This window comes from Bos indicus x Bos taurus, chromosome 8, assembly GCF_003369695.1.
Source record: "Bos indicus x Bos taurus breed Angus x Brahman F1 hybrid chromosome 8, Bos_hybrid_MaternalHap_v2.0, whole genome shotgun sequence".
In the NCBI taxonomy this organism is placed as follows: domain Eukaryota; kingdom Metazoa; phylum Chordata; class Mammalia; order Artiodactyla; family Bovidae; genus Bos; species Bos indicus x Bos taurus.
The window spans coordinates 63,864,275-63,880,525 of record NC_040083.1 but is presented as its reverse complement, the minus strand read 5'-3'; the positions used below and the strand labels follow the sequence as shown (position 1 = coordinate 63,880,525).

The following is a 16,251-nucleotide window of genomic DNA, read 5'->3' as shown; positions in this document are numbered from 1 at the left end:
ATCCATATAATGAAATATTGCTTGGACATAAAAGGGAATGAATTTCTGATAATGCTGCAACATGGATAAACCTTGAACCTATACTAGAAAGCAGCTAGTCATAAAAGGTATATTGTATGATTCCATATGCTATGTCCAGAATAAGCAAATCTATATAGATGGTCATAAAGAGTCAGACACAACTTAGTGACTGAACAATAGATGGAAAATAAGTTAGAGGTTGCCTAGAGCTAGAGAGTTTAGAGGGAAATGGGGAGTGACTGCTGAGAACTATAGGCCTCACCTCTTTTGAGGTGATGAAAATGTTCTTAAATGTTCTTAAAATGTGGTGATAGCTATACAAAACTGATTATACTAAAAACCACTCATTTGTACACCAAATGGGTAAACTGTATAGTATGTGAATTACAACTCAATTTGTTATTGTTCAGTCACCAAGTCATGTCTGACTCTTTGCAACCCTATGGACTGGAGCAGGCCAGGCTCCTGGCCTGTCTCCTGGAGTTCGTTCAAACTGATGTCCATTGAGTTGGTGATGCTATCTAACCATCTCATCCCCTGCCACCCCCTTTCCCTTTTGCCTTCTATTTTCCCCAGCACCAGGGTCTTTTGCAATGAGTTGGCTCTTTGTACTAGGTGGCCAAAGTACTGGAGCTTCAGCATCAGTCCTTCCAAAGAATATTCTGGGTTTTCTTTTAGGACTGACTGGTTTGATCTCCTTGCAGCTCTAGGAATTCTCAAGAGTCTTCTCCAGCGCCACAGATTGAAACCATCAATTCTTTGGCGCTCAGCCTTCTTTATGGTCCAGCTCTCATATTCATACATGACTACTGGAAAACCACGGCTTTGACTACACAGACCTCTCTCGGCAGAGTGATGTCTCTGCTTTTTAATACGCTACCTAGGTCTGTCATAGCTTTCCTTCCAAGGAGCAAGTGTCTTAATTTCATGGCTGCAGTCACCGTCCACAGTGATTTTGGAGCCCAAGAAAAGAAAATCTGTCACTGCATTCACTTTTTCCCTTTCTATTTGTCATAAAGTGATGTAACTGGATGCCTGGATCTTCCTTTTTTGAATGTTGACTTTTAAGCCAGCTTTTTCACGCTCGTCTTTCACCTTCATCAAGAGGCTTTTTAGTTACTCTTCACTTTCTGTCATTACCATCATTCTGAGGTTGTTGTTATTTCTTCTAGCAGTCTTGATTCCAGCTTGTGATTCACCCAGCCTGGTATCTCACATGATGTATTCTGCATATAAATTAAATAAGTAGGGTGACAATATACAGCCTTGCTGTACTCCTTTCCCAATTTTGAACCTGTTTTTGAAGTCTATTTTGTTTCATGTCCAGTTCTAACTGTTGCTTCTTGATCTGCATACAGGTTTCTAGGGAGATAGGTAAGGTGGTCTGGTATTCCCATCTCTCTAAGAATTTTCCAGTTTATTGTATGTGACATAGTATGTGAATTAAAGCTCAATAAGGCTATTATAATCAACAATGATTTTGCAAAGATGGGGCAGGCTGAACTAGTAAAACAGCATGTGTGACGTATATAGTAAAGCTGGTAATGGGGTTAGCAAGTGGATAATCATCAGGTAGCAAGTGGATAATCATTAGAGCAGAGACTACACTGGCATCTAATATCTTATATAGCACAATACTAACTCATGCAATCTCCTTATCCTAGGATCAAACACAATTATCAGATGGTCAGATAACATTTATGTAGCATGTTGGATGTTTACAGAACATCTTCACATTTCATTTGGTACTATACATAAATTCCAAAATCAAGATCCTCAAAATCACAAGACTAAACACTACTTTTAAGAACTTACCAAAATATCAGTATTGTTGTAACAACTAGAGAATCTCTAATCAAATTCTTAGATTCCTAACTCTATGTTAGATTTTCAACAGAAAGTTAAGATATTCTCATATAAAAACTCATTTTAAACATTTCTACTTCGGCTGACTTCTTGCAAAAATTTTCTGAATAGACATTAGACCCATAGGAATTTAAAGCTTAAATAACAGGACTGCTTTGAGTTACCTTGGGTACCAACTATCTCCATGTGAAGATGGGCAAGTCCACTTGCTGTGGACAGAGCAAGTTTTATCATTCCTTCCACAGTAACTGTGTATCTGTTCAAATAATCAAAAAGGGATCCGTGCTCATGATAATCTGACACCAACCAGAGCTGAGTCCATGTGCCATTGTCTGCCAAGTAGAAAAACAATATTTCAGATAGGCTATAGAACATTTATGATTTATCTGTTCAAACATTATGACTTTTTACTCAGTCCTGAATCACACAATGGCAACACATTGGTACCTTACATTTGTATAGATTTCTTTCATATTTTGTTTTTCTTGTTCATATATTTTCATTTATTTTCAGTTTTCTTATACATTTATGTTTATATCCTTTAGGTCCTTAAATTAAGTCGCCTATTCTTGAGACTGAGGCAAAGACAACTAGTCCATTCAAGAGACAAAGAATCACAGTGTAAAGACGCTGATCTCGAGTCCACACAAACAGTAGCAGGGATGGGACTGTTTAATACATAGAAGAATGCCTGGTCCAGGTGAGGTGCTCAGTGATTGTTCCTGGAAGCTGGGAGGGAAACAAGGAGGAAAAAGAGAAATACCTGGAACCTAGCACAGCCATAGTGGGAATAGAATATTAGGGGACAAACCATATGTGACCTTAAATGAGAAATGCAAGCTTTAATGACAAACTGTGTATACAGTTCAACAAGAAGCCAAGTAAGATTATTACAATTCCAAGGTATCCAGCTTAGAAAACTATAAAAACAGTAGTATCACTGACACATGGGGTAGCTGAGATAGGAACTAAAAATGTCAGGAGGGGAAAAGGCTGGGACTGAATTTAATTTTACACAAGGTAGTTTTAAACCTCACCAGCTAAGAATGTGCCTTTTTCCAAAAGTTCAATTAACTGTAAACCAGTATGTGAAATGAAAATGTATTTTCCCTTAGGAACCATGGTAAAGGTTCTGGCTGGGCTTCTAGGCTAGGCTGGTCCACAAAAGTCCATTTAGCCTAGAAGTAGCTGGAGAACCATATATTTCACAAAATCGTGATAGCAAAACAGTATTACAACAATACTAGGAGGCAGGGCATTTCAGTAAAAGATGCTTTACTTGGAGTCATTCTGACCTGGGTTGGAATCCAGGGCCTGGCTGTTACTGATGACTACGTGACCTTAGACTGGTTAAGAAACTTCTTAACCAGTGAGCCTTTGTTTCCTCTTTTACACTACAAGAATACCTTAACTTTTCAAGACCACTAAGAAGATTTTAAAAATAAGATAATAGGTTTTTAAAAAGCATTTAGCATGGCACACAAGAACTAAAATGTGCTATTTCCTTCCCTGTTAGTTGTAAAACGAAAGAAACTCAAAGTGACATAAAACACTTTATTTTGAAGGTTGTTACTTGAAAGAAAGCAACTCTGATTAGAAGAAATTAAGGAATGAAATGTTTTCAGAAGATTCTGGAGGAGGTTGCTGAGTATTTTTGAAAGGATTTAGATATTCATGATACTAATTCGTTATAAATTTGTTCATAAACTTTAATCAACTGATTCTGTTCAAACTTGTACCTTTCCTTTTCCTCGATACAGGTATATCACTAAGTACATCTGCATGATTAACCATAGCTGAATTCTGGAAGGTTCACAAATAACAAGAAATAAATTCGGAACACAGTAAGATGGAAGACTGGGAGAGTTTCTGAGGTAATTGACAAGAGAGGTGGAAGGATATACTAGAGGCTATGCCCACATAAAGGGTTGTCTGAGTTGGAATTAACTAAATTAGGAGGAAAATAAAGAAAAGGGAATAGGGGGCTGGAGGTGAAGGTGGTGGGGGAGCAGCAGCCCTAGGTTCTAAGCAGAGTCCATTGCCCCCTAACACAGAAGAAAGGAGAGTAGGGAAGAGCCAGCAGGGTCACCAATTCCCACGGTGACCACTAGGTGACAGCACTAGCTTGGTTGCTGCTTGAGCACAGAGTAGAGTTCAGGGCACAGTAGCGGGAGCGCTTTTTGCCAGTCAGCATGTTAACAACTTAGAACAAGCCTAAAACATGCTGGGCCTGGTAAGAGCCTCAAACTGCAGTTTTTAAAGTCACTGCCACCACTGAATTTGAAACCAAAAATGTGGGTGAGTTCTTTGACGGAGAAATTACTATTTGTAAAATTAGAGCCTTCATATGAGTTAACAAGGGTTTCAGAAAACAAAAGCACCTATTAAGAAATAAACTCACCCAATCAATCAGAAAGTGGAGAAAAGACCTAAACAGACATTTCTCCAAAGAAGACATACAGATGGCTAACAAACGTGAAAAGATGCTCAACATCTCTCATTATTAGAGAAATGCAAATGAAAACTACAATGAGGTATTATCACCTAACACCATTCAGAATGGCCATCATCAAAAAGTCTACAAACAATAAATGCTGGAGAGGGTGTGGAGAAAAGGGAACACTCTTGCACTGTTGGTGGGAATGTAAATTGATACAGCCACTATGGAAGATGGTTTGGGGATTCCTTAAAAAACTAGGAATAAAACCACTATATGACTCAGCAATCCCACTCCTAGGCATATACCCTGAGGAAACCAAAATTGAAAAAGATACATCTATCCCATTGTTCACTGCAGCAATATTTACAATAGCTAGAACATGGAAGCAACCTAGATGTCCATCGACAGCCATAAAAAGGAATGCATTTGAGTCAGTTCTGATGAGGTGGATAAACCTAGAACCTATTATACAGAGTGAAGTGAGTCAGAGAAAAGATAAATATCATATTCTAATGCATATATACAGAATCTAGAAAATGGTACTGAAGAATTTATTTACAGGGCAACAGTTGAGAAACAGAATAGACTTATGGATGTGGGGAGAGGGAAGGAGAGGGTGAGATGTATGGAAAGAGTAACATGGAAACTTACATTACCATATGTAAAATAGATAGCCAATGGGAATTTGCTGTATGGCTAAGGAAACGCAAACGGCTCTGTATCAATCTACAGGGGTGGGATGAGGAGGGAGGTTCAAAAGGGAGGGGATATACGTATACCTGTGACTGATTCATGTCGAGGTTTGACAGAAAACAAAATTCTGTAAAGCAATTATCCTTCAATAAAAAAATTTAAAAAACTCCCATCAGTTCAGTTCAGTTGCTCAGTCGTGTCCGACTCTACGACCCCATGAATCGCAGCACTCCCTGTCCATCACCAATTCCTGGAGTTCACCTAAACCCACGTCCATCGAGTCGGTGATGCCATCCAGCCATCTCATCCTCTGTCATCCCCTTTTCCTCTTGCCCCCAATCCCTCCCAGCATCAGAGTCTTTTCCAATGAGTCAACTCTTCGCACGAGGTGGCCAAAGTACTGAGTTTCAGCTTTAGCATCATTCCTTCCAAAGAACACCCAGGACTGATCTCCTTTAGAATGGACTGGTTGGATCTCCTGCGGTCCATAAGACTCAAGAGTCACCTCCAACACCACAGTTCAAAAGCATCAATTCTTCGGCGCTCAGCCTTCTTCACAGTCCAACTCTCACATCCATACCTGACCACTGGAAAAACCATAGCCTTGACTAGACGGACCTTTATTGGCAAAGTAAAAACTCCATACTCACAGAATATATTGACTGTTTTAAAGCATTGGGGAAGAAGAAAAATGGTGTCTGAGAGAAGAAAATGAAAACTAAGGACTTGGTCAGACTATAAGTACTAGTTTTGTTTGTTTTTAAACAATACCAAATTGGTAGTATCTATTGATAACAGCTGCTTACATCCATCATCACCCCAGGTCACAAAAAGTAGATAATCACATATATATGCCTCCTGATGAGGTGCAATAGAAAGAATACAATATGTAGAAAGTATATAATATTTTCAGTCAGAAAACCGATAATCAAATTCAGTTTCTAATTTTAACTACCAGTTTTCAAATTATACAGGAGCAAGTTCAGAGATACTGTACGAATTCAATTAGCAAATCTAGAATATGATAAGCTCTATAGGACAAATAATCCAGTTTCTTTAACAAATAAACTGCAAGGGAAAAAAGGGGGGGGATCCCCAGTGTTTTTAAAGGATTTAAGATAAATATCAACCAAATGCAATGGATCCTAAAAATGAATAACCAATAAGTAAACAATTGCAGAAATATGAAACTGACTAGGTATTTGATGGCATCTTTTAAATTGACAATGGTAGTATGGTTATGTTTCATAAAAAAATGATTCCCTATAATCTAAAGATGCAAACTGAAATATTCATAGGGAAAAGATGTATTGCTGGGATTAGCTTCAAATAATTCAAAGGGGGCAGAGTAGATGGAATCAGAACTCAAATATGATTTGCAATGAGCTGATAATTTTTGAAGCTGGGTAATGGGAATCCCCATCTATTTGCCATGAAGTCATGAGACTGGATGCCATGATCTTCGTTTTCTGAATGTTAAGCTTTAAGCCAACTTTTTCACTCTCCTCTTTCACTTTCATCAAGAGGTTTTTTAAGTTCCTCTTCAACTTTTTGCCATAAGGGTGGTATCATCTGCATATCTGATGTTATTGATATTTCTCCTGGCAATCTTGATTCCAGCTTGTGCTTCTTCCAGCCCAGCGTTTCTCATGATGTACTCTGCATGTAAGTTAAATAAGCAGGGTGACAATATACAGCCTTGACATACTCCTTTTCCTATTTGGAACCAGTCTGTTGTTCCATGTCCAGTTCTAACTGTTGCTTCCTGACCTGCATATAGGTTTCTCAAGAGGCAGGTCAGGTGGTCTGGTATTCCCATCTCTTTCAGAATTTTCCACAGTTTATTGTGATCCACACAGTTAAAGGCTTTGGCATAGTCAATAAAGCAGAAATGAGAGTCCCTTGGACTGCAAGGAGATCCAACCAGTCCATTCTGAAGGAGATCAGCCCTGGGTGTTCTTTGGAAGGAATGATGCTAAAGCTGAAACTCCACTACTTTGGCCACCCCATGCAAAGAGTTGACTCATTGGAAAAGACTCTGATGCTGGGAGGGGTTGGGGGCAGGAGGAGAAGGGGACGACAGAGGATGAGATGGCTGGATGGCATCACTGACTCGATGGATGTGAGTTTGAGTGAACTCTAGGAGTTGGTGATGAACAGGGAGGCCTGGAGTGCTCCAATTCATGGGGTCGCAAAGAGTCGGACACGACTGAGTGACTAAACTGAAATGAATGGGAATCCACTATCCTATTCTCTACTTTTCTGTATACTGGATATTTTCTACAAATAAAAGTTTAAAAAAAACAAGTAATGTTCGTTGTAAATAAATTTGAAAATACAGAGAAACAACAAGAAAAATCAAAATCACCCATGAACACCAAGATTAAACACTATTAACATTTTGAAGAAATAAATATTGAAGAAAATGGGAAGGGAGAAGAGTAAAAAGATGACTATGGTTATGGCCTTTAAAAAAGAATGAAAGCATTTTTCTAAAAAAAATAGCAATGCTGGGAAATACATTTGATTCAAAGCAAGTACAATGAGAGTTGAGTTTAATACAAGTCTCTGACAAAAGCTAAAAGGTAGGGATTGTGGGCACTGCTATAAAAACTGAAGCCAGAAAAGTAAGTACAGTCTGTCTGACTGTCTACACACATGGCTTCCTCACTTGCTTCAGCATCTGATCTGACCCCTGGCCTCAATCACCTGTGTACCACAGGCAAGAAAGGGTTCATCCACATGGTTACCAAGATCTAGGTGGTTTTAGAGAAACCATTTCTCTAAGTGAGTTTACTTAAAAGACTAATCTATTTAGCCCTAGAAATTTAAACACAGAATACACTTGAGAAGTTATTTTTATTCTCCCTATAAATAAGCTCATTAGGAAATACTAGAATGCCCTAATGGTCAGGAGGAGAATAAAAGGAAACGTATCTGAGCTCTAGTCTATCTCAGAACTCTGGGCAACAAGAGCTTATGAATTTTTTTTCTCTGTTATGACTATATTCAATATCTAACTTCCCAGAACCAAATTAACAAAAGCATATAGTTTCATTTTTTGTTTTTTTAAATAGCTCTTTATACTTTATGAAGTAATTAGAGGTTTAGGAACATGTCAAGAATCAAGAAAATCTTTTAGAAGTTCCTGTTTCTAAAGGCTTCTAATGTATTCTGTTTTACTTAATAGGTCTAATCAATATGACAAACATCCATTTCTCATCAAATATGACAGTGTTTAGTAGTCTTATTTGTAGAATGAATTAAAATATATTTTGTTACACTCAGAGGAGAAGCAAATGTCACTGACCTTTATTGTCTGCTGCTATAAATCCCAAGATGTTTTCGTGACGTAACATGACAGTCTGATAAATCTCTGCTTCACGGAACCATGAACGTTCTTCTCTAGAGGAGAATATTTTAACAGCAACTTCTTCTCCTCTCCATTTTCCTCGCCAAACTTCTCCAAAACGACCTTTGCCAATGCTTTCTTGTAACACAATAGTTCTCGCAATTGTTCTCTGAACAAGCAATGGTAAACCTAAGGATAAAAATAAACAGTATTCAATACAAAATATTAGTATGTGTTTCTAACCCAGGATAGGTGTTAAAGAATGACCCAAAAACTTAAAATCTCACTGAGGAAATACAGAGTAAATTTGTGAAATCAGTAATTCATGATAAAAAGGAAACTAATAAAAGGATCCAGAAACTCCTAACAGTCAAGGTAGGCTTTAAAAGATAAGCTGAATTTATACTGGGTTTACAGAAGGGACAGGACTAAAGAAGAAGAGAAGGTAAGGTGTTTAGATAGGAGGAATATACAAGCAAAAGTAGAAGGAAGGAGATCGATGATACATGTTTAGGGAACCAGCTTAGATAAGCAGAATGGGGACGTGTGTAGTAAAACAGTAGAACAGGAGGGAAGCTGCGTCGGAATGTGAGGAGTACTGAATGCCAAGCTCCAGATGACCAGTGAAGAGCTGTAGGAGAAAGAGGAACTGGTAAACATTTCTGAAAGGGGGCCATGAATGGGAAGAAATGATTTACAAATCTTAGTTCAGAAAGATGAGTCTGGTAAGTTTTAAGAATGGGAGGAAAAAGTATGTAAACACCAGAAACAAGAGGAGTGAATTCTGGTCTAACTTTAAAAATGATCACAAAAACCATCTCAGGACAAGAAATTTACTAATTTATGTGCTAGGACAGCTCCTCTAGGCCCTCCTGCGCCCATGCAGCCACGGCTCCTTGGACGTGGGGTTGGTCCTCCTGGCCACCGCCCCTGGCCTCGGGCCTGGGGTAGGTCCTCCAGCCCGCCGCCCTTGGCCTCGGGCTTAGGGGCGTGGGGTAGCTCCTCCCGCCCGTGGCGCCTGGCCTCAGGCTTGGGGCATGGGGTATCTCCTCCCGGCCGCCACCCCTGACCTCAAACGCCGGTTATCTCCTCTCGGCCACTACCCCTGACCTCGGACGCGGGGTAGCTCCTCTCGGCCGTTCAGTAGGGAAAACCACTAGACCATTCAGGTATGACCTAAATCAAATCCCTTATGATTATACAGTGGAAGTGAGAAATAGATTTAAGGGCCTAGATCTGATAAGACTGCCTGATGAACTATGGAATGAGGTTCGTGACATTGTACAGGAGACAGTGATCAAGACCATCCCCATGGAAAAGAAATGCAAAAAAGCAAAATGGCTGTCTGGGGAGGCCTTACAAATAGCTGTGAAAAGAAACGAAGCGAAAAGCAAAGGAGAAAAGGAAAGATATAAACAACTGAATGCAGAGTTCCAAAGAATAGCAAGAAGAGATAAGAAAGCCTTCTTCAGCGATCAATGCAAAGAAACAGAAGAAAATAACAGAATGGGAACGACTAGAGATCTCTTCAAGAAAATCAGAGATACCAAGGGAACGTTTCATGCAAAGATGGGCTTGATAAAGGACAGAAATGGTATGGCCTGACAGAAGCAGAAGGTATTAAGAAGAGATGGCAAGCATACACAGAAGAACTATACAAAAAAGATCTTCACGACCCAGATAATCACAATGGTGTGATCACTGACCTAGAGCCAGACATCCTGGAATGTGAAGTCAAGTGGGCCTTAGAAAGCATGACTACGAACAAAGCTAGTGGAGGTGATGGAATTCCAGTTGAGCTATTCCAAATCCTGAAAGATGATGCTGTGAAAGTGCTGCACTCAATATGCCAGCAAATCTGGAAAACTCAGCAGTGGCCAAGGGCTGGAAAAGGTCAGTTTTCATTCCAATCCCAAAGAAAGGCAATGCAAAAGAATGCTCAAACTACCGCACAATTGCACTCATCTCACACGCTAGTAACGTAATGCTCAAAATTCTCCAAGCCAGGCTTCAGCAATATGTGAACCATGAACTTCCTGATGTTCAAGCTGGTTTTAGAAAAGGCAGAGGAACCAAAGATCAAATTGCCAACATCTGCTGGATCATGGAAAAAGCAAGAGAGTTCCAGAAAAACATCTATTTCTGCTTTATTGACTATGCCAAAGCCTTTGACTCTGTGGATCACAATAAACTGTGGAAAATTCTGAAAGAGATGGGAATACCAGACCACCTGACCTGCCTCTTGAGAAACCTATATGCAGGTCAGGAAGCAACAGTTAGAACTGGACAAGGAACAACAGACTGGTTCCAAATAGGAAAAGGAGTACATCAAGGCTGTATATTGTCACCCTGCTTATTTAACTTATATGCAGAGTACATCATGAGAAACGCTGGACTGGAAGAAACATAAACTGGAATCAAGATTGCCAGGAGAAATATCAATAACCTCAGATATGCAGATGACACCACCCTTATGGAAGAAAGTGAAGAGGAACTCAAAAGCCTCTTGATGAAGGTGAAAGTGGAGAGTGAAAAAGTTGGCTTAAAGCTCAACATTCAGAAAACGAAGATCATGGCATCCAGTCCCATCACTTCATGGGAAATAGATGGGGAAACAGTGGAAACAGTGTCAGACTTTATTTTTCTGGGCTCCAGAATCACTACAGATGGTGACTGCAGCCATGAAATTAAAATACGCTTACTCCTTGGAAGGAAAGTTATGACCAACCTAGATAGCATATTCAAAAGCAGAGACATTACTTTGCCAACAAAGGTTCATCTAGTTAAGGCTACGGTTTTTCCTGTGGTCATGTATGGATGTGAGAGTTGGACTGTGAAGAAGGCTGAGGGCCGAAGAATTGATGCTTTTGAACTGTGGTGTTGGAGAAGACTCTTGAGAGTCCCTTGGACTGCAAGGAGATCCAACCAGTCCATTCTGAAGGAGATCAGCCCTGGGATTTCTTTGGAAGGAATGATGCTAAAGCTGAAACTCCAGTACTTTGGCCACCTCATGCGAAGAGTTGACTCATTGGAAAAGACTCTGATGCTGGGAGGGATTGGGGGCAAGAGGAGAAGGGGACGACAGAGGATGAGATGGCTGGATGGCATCACTGACTCGATGGATGTGAGTCTGAGTGAACTCCAGGAGTTGGTGATGGACAGGGAGGCCTGGCGTGCTGCGATTCATGGGGTCGCAAAGAGTCAGACACGACTGAGCGACTGATCTGATCTGATCTGATCTGATGTGCTAGGAACTGGCTCCCCACACAACACTAATATCTTAAAGAATGATGCCAAGTAACTTACCTTGGTGATGAGATGTTGGCAGTTTTCTCACCAAATGAATTTGCTTGATTATAACATACAGAGTTTTCAATATTTTATCACACTTCATTTATATAAAAGTATTTACCTATAAAATTTAAGTAACTGTATTTTTGACTATTCTAATTCACTTAATAGTTCATGGACTAAGAACTGTCACCTTAAATTATACTGGCACTGACAATTAAAATATCAGTGTACATCATGTTCTACACTGTTTATGTAGTCTAATATGCATAAATCTGTGTCACAAGTAATCTATATTGAGTTGCCTACTACAGATCAAATTAACCCAACAGGGGTAAATGAAATTATCTGCTCTCTTTGGTTTCTAGTGTGAAATGCGTATAAATACAAACATTAAATCTTTGTCTCTTTTCATCTTTAAGCTTCTCAAATAGGTCTTTCCTTTCCCTTGCTCTCCATCCACCCCCCAACTTCCTGCAAGGTAGTTAGCAGTCTAATTGTAAACAGTTGTTTTTACAAGGAGACTGCTGGTTAAAAATAAACCTGTAGAAATTAAATGAAGGAGCTCATTTGTATTATGAATAACCAATTCCTAATTATGTTTACAGTAGACACTAACGTACTGAAAGTACATACAGTAGACACTAAAGCCTTTGAGCAGGGCCACACCACGTACTTAAAAAGATGTAAAGCATACATAAGAGTTCATTTCAAGGACTTTACTGGTGGTCCAGCAGTTAAAAATCCCCCTGCCAATGCAGGAGACACAAGTTTGATCCCCTGGTCCAGAAAGATTCCACATGCTGGGCGGCTAGGCCCATGCACCACAACGACTGAAGCCCATGCACCTAGAGCCTGTGCTTGCAGTAAGAGATGCCACTGCAATGAAGAGTAGCCCCACTAGCTGCAACTAGAGAAAACCAGCTTGCAGCAGTGAAGACCCAGTGCAGCCGTAATTAAATGCGCTGTGCTTAGTCGCTCAGTCGTATCTGACTCTTTGTGACTGCGTGGACTGTAGCCCGTATGGAATGTAGCTCCTGTCCATGGAGGTTGTCCAGGCAAGAATACTGGAGTGGGTTGCCATGCCCTCCTTCAGGCAATCTTCCCGACCTAGGGATCAAACCCAGGTTTCCCACATTACAGGCAGACTCTTTACTGTCTGAGCCACCAGGGTTATATTTATTTATGTACTAATAAATAAATATTAAAAACACACGGGAAAAAAGGTTCCTTTCAGCAGGCTGATCTTGAAGTTAGAACGGCAAGAAATAAAAAAGGGGAATAGCAAATGGGAAGTCTGGAAACGCCTGACACGTTCAAGACTGTGTAAAGGGTACTGTCAAGAAAGGCTAAGAGGACAAGGAAAAGTCTGTCTTCCCCTTCACCATTGACAGATGCAGAACTAGAATTCAAAGTCAAATGTGAAAGTCCCTGGGTTGTGTCCGACTCTTTGCGACCCCATGGACTATACAGTCCATGGAATTCTCTAGGCCAGAATACTGGAGTGGGTAGCCTTTTTCCTTCTCCAGGGGATCTTTCCAACCCATGGATTGAACCGGGGTCTCCTGCATTGCAGGCGGATTCTTTACCAACTGAGCTATCAGGCAAAGTATCTGAGCATTAAAAAAAAAAAAAAAGTAATAGTTTTCTTGTAAAGACAAAAATAAACAGGCCTAAGATAGATCTCAATGTTCTCTGCTTCTGTACCTTTTAGAACTGCTTGAGAGGAAGCTACAATAGGGAAAAATGCATGGTCCAAGCACCTTCACAAGCAGTGAACAATGGAAATAAGAGTAGAACAATATGCATACATTAAAGAGATCATAAGCATGAACAAGACATGATGAACACTGGGCTAAGAGATCTACATTCTCAAAAACGGACACACCCATGTGCATGTCCACACACAGTTTTGAGTCTAATGACTGCTTAGAGGCATATGCTTAAAGACAGGCACATGCACAACCTGCGGTGCAGATTCCTGCGACAGGCGTAAGGTTAACTTTAAGTTTAGAGGTGGGTACCAGAACCCAGCTCTCTATTGGCTCCCACAATTCCTAAGTTAAAAAGTACAGTCTTTGAAAGAGAGAGATAGGCCCCTTCCTCAAATATGGTACTGAGTAATAAACGTTTGAATTCATAACATAAAATGTTGTTTTACCTCTTCTTCAATGACTGAAAGAACTAAAAAGGGTATTACTCACAGACATTTGACTTACTCAGAGGCATGAGTTCCATTCATGAAGTGGCATTCAGGCTTTGTAATAAATAGGAGGAAAAGCACTTTCTGCTATCATTCAACAGAAGATAGCTTCTGTCTGGATAAATCGGGAAGCCATTCAGCACAGAATAAACGATGACAGGGAAAGAGGCCTTAAACTAAGCTTTTTTGTAAAATGCAGCAAATTCATATTGTACGTCAGATTTTTTCCCCAAATACCTTTTCAATAAGAGTAATAACACTTGTCATTTGGATATAACTTTACAATCTACCAAGTGCCTAAGTGCTTTCACGCAAACGTTATCGTTTCATTTGAATCTCACAACAAATTCAATGACATACACCAGGCAGGGTTCATTATTTTCATTTTAAAGATGAAATAACTCCAGCATGAGACATCAGCTAACTGCCCAAAGCCACAGAGCTGGCAAACAATGCAGACAAGTTTTTACATGGTGAAAGGAGGCATAAAAAAAGAGAGCTTTCAGACAGTGGAGCTGGGTCCCTGACAGATCTAGAAATATAGAATTCTTTACTTCATATCTGTATCTTAAAAGGTAAATATATTCTTATTTAGAAATCAACTGCCATCCAGACAGCGATTTCTTTTAATCCTTTAGGAAGCCAAGATACATAACACTGTGCCAGGTGGCATGAGCTGCTTTGATTTCCTTGGGTTTAAGTTTGGCCACAAGAGAGCAGGTCCGAGGGATTAATTCCAAATGATTTAAAGCCACCCTAATTTTCCGTGACTTTGGTCCTTGCTTAAGATATTATTTTGTTCCAGGATACCTCCTGGAATGAGCCAGATATTCTTTGAGAACCCTTTAACTCAGAATCAAAGGGGAACCCCAGGGAAGCTGTAAAATAATCTCTCGCCACTCCTCCACCATTTCTGCCCAGAGTGTCACATCTTCAGAACTAAGGCTGCTCCTTCTAATCCAACTTCTAATTGCCTCCCTCCTCATAGGAGTCTCAGGAATCCCTACAAGGCTGCCTTAAGAGATGTGGGCTCCTTCGTAAGCCTGTATGCATCCTAGCAATCATGGACAGAACTCATGGAATATTTACGGTCAAATTCTATAGAAGAAAACTTTAGGTCATGAAATCAGTTTCTTCACACTTAAATGAATGAACATATATACATATACATCCCTTAAAATATACCTTCATTCCCTTGAAATAAAGCATCTTTCATCATGTGAACTTTTTGTGTATCTGTGATTTTATGCTTCAGAGCCATATGCTTACCCTAGTCATAATTTCTGCTTTAAAGTTCCTTTAATCACTTGATATATAATTTGTGAAATTTTCTTTACATATATATATTTAAATCTTTGTATCCATTAATCTAGCCCTTATTTGAAGTTAATTTGCTTCAGGCAATTGGGTAATCTATTTCTGATCCCACATAAATCAACAAACTGAGAAAAGCAAATATCAGAAGGGCCATGGATCCGTAAAGCTGTATTAAATAAAAAGGTGATCAGGCATTTTCTTAAGGGAGAAAATGACAAAAAAATTCATTAGTTTAATAAAAACAACAAGAACTGGCCTGAGCCAAAGACAGCAATTTCATGTTAAAAAAGCAAATAGCCTTCACGATTTCAAATACACTGTCATACCTGCTTTCAAATATAATAATAAAGCTGCTAAACAGTCCTGAAGAGAATGGGTAACTGCAGATTATTTGAACATCTCTGAACTTCAGCCTCAGCTATAGAAGAATAACTGTCCTTATCCTTTTTATCTTACACAGTCATGAGAAGGTGAGAATGCTTTGAAATTTACACAAATGTGAAAGTGACTTACTGATGAAATGTTGACAAGTCAGTCACTTCTAATTTGTCCTTCCTAAACTAGCCACAGTCAGATATAAACCTAGCTTAAAGACCTATATTAAGGTTCAAACCTGGGGTAGTATTCACACCAGCCCAAATTTTTACAAACTTAGCCAACTGGCTTCAGTTCAGTTCAGTCGCTCAGTTGTGTCCGACTCGTTGTGACCCCATGAATTGCAGCACGCCAGGCCTCCCTGTCCATAACCAACTCCCGGAGTTCACTCAGACTCATGTCCATCAAGTTGATGATGCCATCCAGCCATCTCATCCTCTATCGTCCCCTTCTCCTCCTGCCCCCAATCCCTCCCAGCATCAGAGTCTTTTCCAATGAGTCAACTCTTCGCATGAGGTGGCCAAAGTAAGTACTGGAGTTTCAGCTTTAGCATCATTCCTTCCGAAGAACACCCAGGGCTGATCTCCTTTACAATGGACTGGTTGGATCTAGGTCTGATAGAGTGCCTGATGAACTATGGACTGAGGTTTGTGACAATGTACAAGAGGCAGGGATCAAGACCATCCCCATGGA

At 39.9% G+C, this 16,251-nt stretch overlaps 1 protein-coding gene across 2 annotated transcripts in view; it reads right to left on the bottom strand.

The window, feature by feature from the left end:
• TGFBR1 (transforming growth factor beta receptor 1) overlaps positions 1-16,251 on the bottom strand; it is a 74,668-nt gene that overhangs the window by 21,785 nt on the left and 36,632 nt on the right. For both annotated transcript variants that reach the window (XM_027549755.1, XM_027549754.1), the window contains exons 4-5: positions 8,331-8,561; positions 2,052-2,219 (exon numbers count right to left, since the gene is read on the bottom strand). In XM_027549755.1, coding sequence (XP_027405556.1) covers positions 2,052-2,219; positions 8,331-8,561 — 399 coding nt within the window. The remainder of the gene's footprint in view (positions 1-2,051; positions 2,220-8,330; positions 8,562-16,251) is intronic.